This window comes from Oryzias melastigma, linkage group LG20 (assembly GCF_002922805.2).
Source record: "Oryzias melastigma strain HK-1 linkage group LG20, ASM292280v2, whole genome shotgun sequence".
Classification (NCBI taxonomy): Eukaryota; Metazoa; Chordata; class Actinopteri; order Beloniformes; family Adrianichthyidae; genus Oryzias; species Oryzias melastigma.
In genome coordinates, this window is record NC_050531.1 from 3,100,480 (window position 1) to 3,106,239 (window position 5,760).

The following is a 5,760-nucleotide window of genomic DNA, read 5'->3' on the forward strand; positions in this document are numbered from 1 at the left end:
ATTTTACGCAATTTATGTCGTTTTTCAGTCCATTGAAATGAATTGGAGTTTTTCAAATGTATGCAATTAAAACATTCAGTATGTTCACAAAACTCATGCTTGTACATTTTTAAATATTACGTACATTTTTACGATTTCATGCAGTTTCTCAATTTTTTTGCACTTTAAAACCGATTCAATATTGATATCAAAACCATCAGCATGTTACGGACATCGATGCTACTGAGGTTCTTGGGCTAATTTTGAGTTTAGCTAATATTTCAATACATGCTAACGTTTATGGGCAATTTAGCATCTAATAGGTTATTGGGGCTAATTCTGACTTAAGCTAGTGTTTTAGCAATGTTATAGCTTTTTTGGCTAATTTAGCACTTAATTCGTTTTTTGGGGCTTTTTCGCAGATAAGCTAACATTTGAGCAAAATGCTCACTTTTATGACAATTTAGCATCTAATAATGTTTTGAACTAATTCTGAGTTGAGCTAGTATTTTTAGTAGCGTGCTAGCTTTTTTTGGCTAATTTAGCATCTACTGAGGTTTTTCGGGCTAATTCTAAATTAAGCTAGTATCTTATCAATGTACTAACTTTTTTGGATAATTTGTCACATACTGGGGCTTTTAAGGCTAATTTTAAGTTCAGCTAATATTTCAACACATGCTAACGTTTATGGACAATTTAGCATCTAATGAGTTTCTGGAGCTAATTCTGACTTAAGCTAGAATTTTAGCAGCGTGGTAGCTTTCTTTTGGCTAATTTAGCATTTACTGAGGTTTTTTGGGGTAATTCTGAGTCAAGCTAGTATCTTAGCAATGTGCTAGCTTTTTTGGGCTAATTTATCATCAAATTAGTTTTTTGGGGCTTTTTTGCAGGTAAGCTAACATTTGAGCAAAATGCTCACTTTTTTGGCTAATTTGGCATTTACTGAGGTTCTTTGGGCTAACTCTGTTAAGATAGTATTTTAGCAATGAGCTAGCTTTTTTTGGGCTAATTTAGCATCTAATGAGTTTTTTTTTATTTTGGAGGTAAGCTAACATTTGAGCAAAATGCTCACTTTATTGGATAATTTGGCTTTATTGTGGTTTAGAGTTCATCCTTTTATGCAGTTTTAAATTTGACAGATTTTTGAAATTCTTTGTGGGCTCAATGCACTCTCTAGCAATTTTAGCCGTGTACTAATAGTTTAGCATTTTAAGCATATTCCTTCAGCGATTACCGTACGTTTCTTCACCAAAATCACTCATGCTAGCATTATCACAGCTAATGCAGCTTTTCTAGTTTAGATCAATCCTCGCGTCTTCAGTTCTGCTCGTCTCCTCCTTCAGGCCATCTTAGCCGGAGACTTCATCCTGTCCGCGGCCTCCATGGCGTTGGCTCGCATCGGCAACATCACGGTGGTGAAGGTGCTCTCTCAGGTCATCGAGGACCTGGTGCGAGGTCAGAACTCGGTCTGCAGCTTTTCTCCCTCCTGGTGAATTCTCCGCTGAGCGCAGGTTTCTGCTTCCAGGTGAGTTCATGCAGCTCGGCTCCAAGGAGAACGAGAACGAGCGGTTCAAGCACTACCTGGAGAAGACCTTCAAGAAGACGGCCAGCCTGATCGCAAACAGCTGTAAAGCAGTATGTACGTTCCGTCCTCACATTCACGCCGCCGCCTCCGTCGGCGCTCCCGTCGGTTTTCGTTGACTGCCTGCTTCCTTTGAAGGTGTCCATCCTGGTGAACTCTGACCCCGAAGTCCAGGAGATCGCGTACCAGTACGGGAAGAACGTCGGCATCGCCTTTCAGGTAACGTCCAGCTGGTCTAACCACGACGGTACAGACGGAGCAGATGTCACGCTGGTTCTGCCCGCAGCTCGTGGACGACGTTCTGGACTTCACGTCGGGAGCCGAGCAGCTGGGGAAGCCGTCGGCCGCTGATCTGAAGCTGGGTTTGGCTACCGGACCGGTTCTGTTTGCCTGTCAACAGGTGAGAACCTCAATTTATAAATGAATTCACCAGAAACATCTGGAATGAGTCGGTGAATTTCTGTTTCTGAAGTTTCCGGAGCTTCACGCGATGATCATGAGACGCTTCAGCTCCAAAGGAGACGTGGACCGGGCCTGGCAGTACGTCCTGAAGGTACCAGCGCAGAAAGAATATGACACTCGGGATGAATGTTGGAGCAAAAACACACCTGAGCGGAGTTTCCCTGAGATTCTGTTTAATTCTAACACCAAAGATCGAGTGTCAATTTGGAGTTTAGCTAACATTTTAGCATTACGCTAGCTATTTTTGGCCAGTTTAAACAGGTTTCCAGTTTTTGGCTAATTTGGAGGTTAGCTAACATTGTAGCATTATGCTAGCTGTTTTTGTTAATTCAGACGTGTTTCTATTTCTTTAGCTAATTTGGATGTTTACTAACATTTTAGCAAAATGCTACCTGTTTTTGGCTAATTAAGACATGTTTCTATTTCTTTGGCTAGTTTGGAGGTTAGCTAACATCTTAGCATTATGCTAGCTATCTTGGATGTATTTAGACAGGTTTCTAGTTTTTGGGTAATTTGGAGGTTAGCTAACATTTTCGCATTACGCTAGCTGGTTTTGGCCAGTTTAGACTTGATTCTATTTCTTAGGCTAATTTGGAGGATAGCTAACTTTTTAGCCTTATGCTAGCTGCTTTGGCTAATTAAGACATGTTTCTATTTCTTAGGCTAATTTGGATGATAGCTAACATTTTAGCATTACGCTAGCTGTTTTTGGCTAATTAAGACATGTTTCTGTTTCTTTGGCTAGTTTGGAGGTTAGCTAACATCTTAGCATTGTGCTAACTAATTTAGTCTAAATTAGACATATTTCCAGTTTTTGGCTAATTTGGAGTTTAGCTAACATTTTAGTATTATGCTAACTGATTTAGGCTAATTTGGCATTTAGCTAATATCTTAGCACGCTTTCAGCTTCAGCATTTTCACCGAACTGCTCTGGCTTTAGTGACCACATTCAGCTAACAGCATTCACACATTATCACAGGTAATGTTATGTCTAGTTAGCTTTTAGTGTTCAGACAGTTTAAGGTCTTTTAGTAAAAATCAATATTTTCCTTCAGCTAATTTAGAATAAATGTTTTAAAAATGGTAACAGACTTCAGTATTTTTAGTTTTCTGCGTATTCGTCAACATTGAGGCGTGCACGTTTTCAGCAACAGTCTGCACTAAATCAAGATTTTGAAGGAAATCTGCATCTTTGGTTTGACTCCTTTATGGATTTCTGGAGAGCAAAACGAGTTTTTTGTTCTTCACAAACGCGCCATGTCGTTTTATTCTGAAAGTCTGACTGGGTTTGAACATCTCTCCCGTTCCAGAGCGACGGCGTCCAGCAAACCACCTTCTTGGCGCGGCGCTACTGCCAGGAGGCCATCAGACAGGTCAGCCTGCTGCGGCCGTCCCCGGAGAGAGACGCCCTCATCCGCCTCACCGAGCTGGTGCTCAGCAGAGACAAGTGAACTTCCACCTCCTCACACTCGGGCAGCTACTCGGAGGACGGCGCGGGAGTCTGTGGGCGGGGCTCTCCGGACTCTCAAACACTCCCTGAAGTGGAGGCGGAGCTGCTCCGTCGTGGTCGACGTCTAGATTTGTTGTTTGTGTAAATTATGATTCCACTTCCTGAACGGAAATGGGGAGAATCGTGGTCATGAACCCTCGCATCACTGAGTACTGTACAGTCAACGGACCCGCCGGTGGAGGCGGAGCTTATTCTTCTGTGACGTCAGCGGAGATCCGTCCACGTGTCGTGTAACAACCAAGCCTTAACGTCTGCTCAATAAACCACGCCTCCTTTTTACTCAGCACACGAGCTTGTTGTTCGTAGACTTGTTTATTATAAAAGACTGTACATTCATCTCAATCAACATTATTTACACGTTCAGCTCGTCCACCGAGAACGTTCTGGAGACAAACCGGAGGGGAAAAAAAAAAGCATTCGTAAATTTGCAGAAAAATAAAAAAATGTAACGATTCCTGAGAGACGATCATGTAGAGGAAGTCGCACGGGGAGGGGTCGGGCCCCCCCCCGCGCGGCCCACGAGGGGTCACGCCATCACTGGCGACATGGAGGAGGTATTACAGTAGTTTGGTCTAGGTGGTCTCATGTGAGGAGTCACATGGCAGTGTCAGGCAGGAAGTGGTTCAGGCTCGTTTGAGATGGATTCACACCCTTTCACAATAAGAGTCCATGTTAAAAACTTAAATCATTGAAAACATGAACCAAAAATCCAATAAATGAATTAGAAATGTATGCTAATTTAACTTTCAAAATAAGAGTCCTGGTGTGGTGAACTATCAATTTAAATTCTAAACAAAATCAATTACATTTTAAGCACAGATGACTCTGAAATTTATACTAATAGAATAAGAGTCCAGGTTTAAAGCTTTAGTCGTATAAAGTCTAAAGAAAAAATCCACTTTTTAAGTGTAATTAACTCCAAAATGGAAATTTATGTTAATTACATTTTCAAAATAAGAGTCTAATATTAAAATCTGAACCAAAAATTCAATTAATTACATTTATGCTAATTGAACTTTCAAAATAAGAGTCCAGCATCAAACCTGTAGTCATTCAGAAACTGAATAAAACAAATTAATAAATTTTAAGTATAATTCATTCAAAAAAAAAAAGAATTTAATTCACTTTTGAAAAAGAGAGTCCAGGTTTAAACCTCTAGTCATTTCAAACCTCAACCAAAAATCCAATCAATACATTTTAAGCATAATTTACTTAAAAATAGAAATTTATGCTAACTGAAATTTCAAAATAAAAGTTTGTATTTAAGTTGTTCCATGATTACTGATATAAATCACCTGTTCTATTTTTTTTTGTTTACAAAACTTTATTGGTAACTTTGTTTGAACAAAAACTTAAAATAATTTAATTTTTTTCTGATGTATTAAGAGTTAAAATGGTATTGATTTAAACTTTTGTAGCATATTACCATTACTGCAGATAAATTGCTTCTGCCCACTTTTATTGTGGTAGATTTGGGAATGTTTCGGAGCAGCAGCATCTCAAACGAGCCCGGTTCATGAAGACCCTCAAAAAAAAAAGGAATCTGTCTTTGATTTCAATAAAAAAAGTTCATGGGAAGAGTTTAGCATAAACAGTTCAGTGATTTTTAAACAGTGTAATGAACAAAACCAGACTGCATTTACAACATAAAGGAAGCCAAAGACCTAAGATTAGAATATATCTGCATGCTTTAACCTCAAAGTTTGTTTTTGGGGTAAAAGTGACCAGTTTCATCTCCTGCGTCTCACATCATTTACAAACTAGCAGGAAAAGTTTCGTATTTGTTCCCCAAACTAAAGCCGTTGATCAGAAAGCGTTCACCTGTCAATCAAAATCTTTGTTCAGCGAAGAGCTCCGCCCCTTTCCCCGCCCCCGTCACACCAAGAAGAGATTCTTTCGATTACGGTCACTCAGCGGGTTAGGATATGACTGAATAAATACTCCGTCAGTCGGCGTAGTGCATGATGGGCTCCACGTAGTTCCCGGGGAACAGGCCGGTCACGCCGTTGCACACGCCCTCGAACCAGCCGTCGTCGTTCTTCTTCACCACGTAGATGATGGCGCCCTCCAGGAACGACAGCTCGTCGTCCTTGTCCTTGGCGTAGTCGTAGATGGCCACCACTGCGAACGGGAGGCGTTTGTCATCGGTATTTTTGGTGCGTACCGGCGGTGGGAGGAGCTTAAACCAACCTTTCTCGATGTAGATCTTGGGGGCCCACTGCGGATC

At 40.8% G+C, this 5,760-nt stretch overlaps 2 protein-coding genes across 2 annotated transcripts in view; one reads left to right on the top strand and one right to left on the bottom strand.

The window, feature by feature from the left end:
* pdss1 (prenyl (decaprenyl) diphosphate synthase, subunit 1) overlaps nucleotides 1-3,819 on the top strand; it is a 7,363-nt gene extending 3,544 nt beyond the window's left edge. Inside the window, exons 6-11 of the mRNA XM_024280320.2 lie at nucleotides 1,323-1,434; nucleotides 1,505-1,614; nucleotides 1,700-1,780; nucleotides 1,848-1,961; nucleotides 2,034-2,114; nucleotides 3,334-3,819. Of these exons, the coding sequence (XP_024136088.1) occupies nucleotides 1,323-1,434; nucleotides 1,505-1,614; nucleotides 1,700-1,780; nucleotides 1,848-1,961; nucleotides 2,034-2,114; nucleotides 3,334-3,474 (639 nt within the window). The 3' untranslated portion in view covers nucleotides 3,475-3,819. The remainder of the gene's footprint in view (nucleotides 1-1,322; nucleotides 1,435-1,504; nucleotides 1,615-1,699; nucleotides 1,781-1,847; nucleotides 1,962-2,033; nucleotides 2,115-3,333) is intronic.
* A 1,156-nt stretch (nucleotides 3,820-4,975) lies between these two features.
* Nucleotides 4,976-5,760, bottom strand: part of abi1a (abl-interactor 1a) — a gene marked incomplete in the record, with an annotated part of 44,397 nt that continues 43,612 nt past the window's right edge. Inside the window, 2 exon segments of the mRNA XM_024280316.2 lie at nucleotides 4,976-5,654; nucleotides 5,724-5,760. Of these exon segments, the coding sequence (XP_024136084.1) occupies nucleotides 5,479-5,654; nucleotides 5,724-5,760 (213 nt within the window).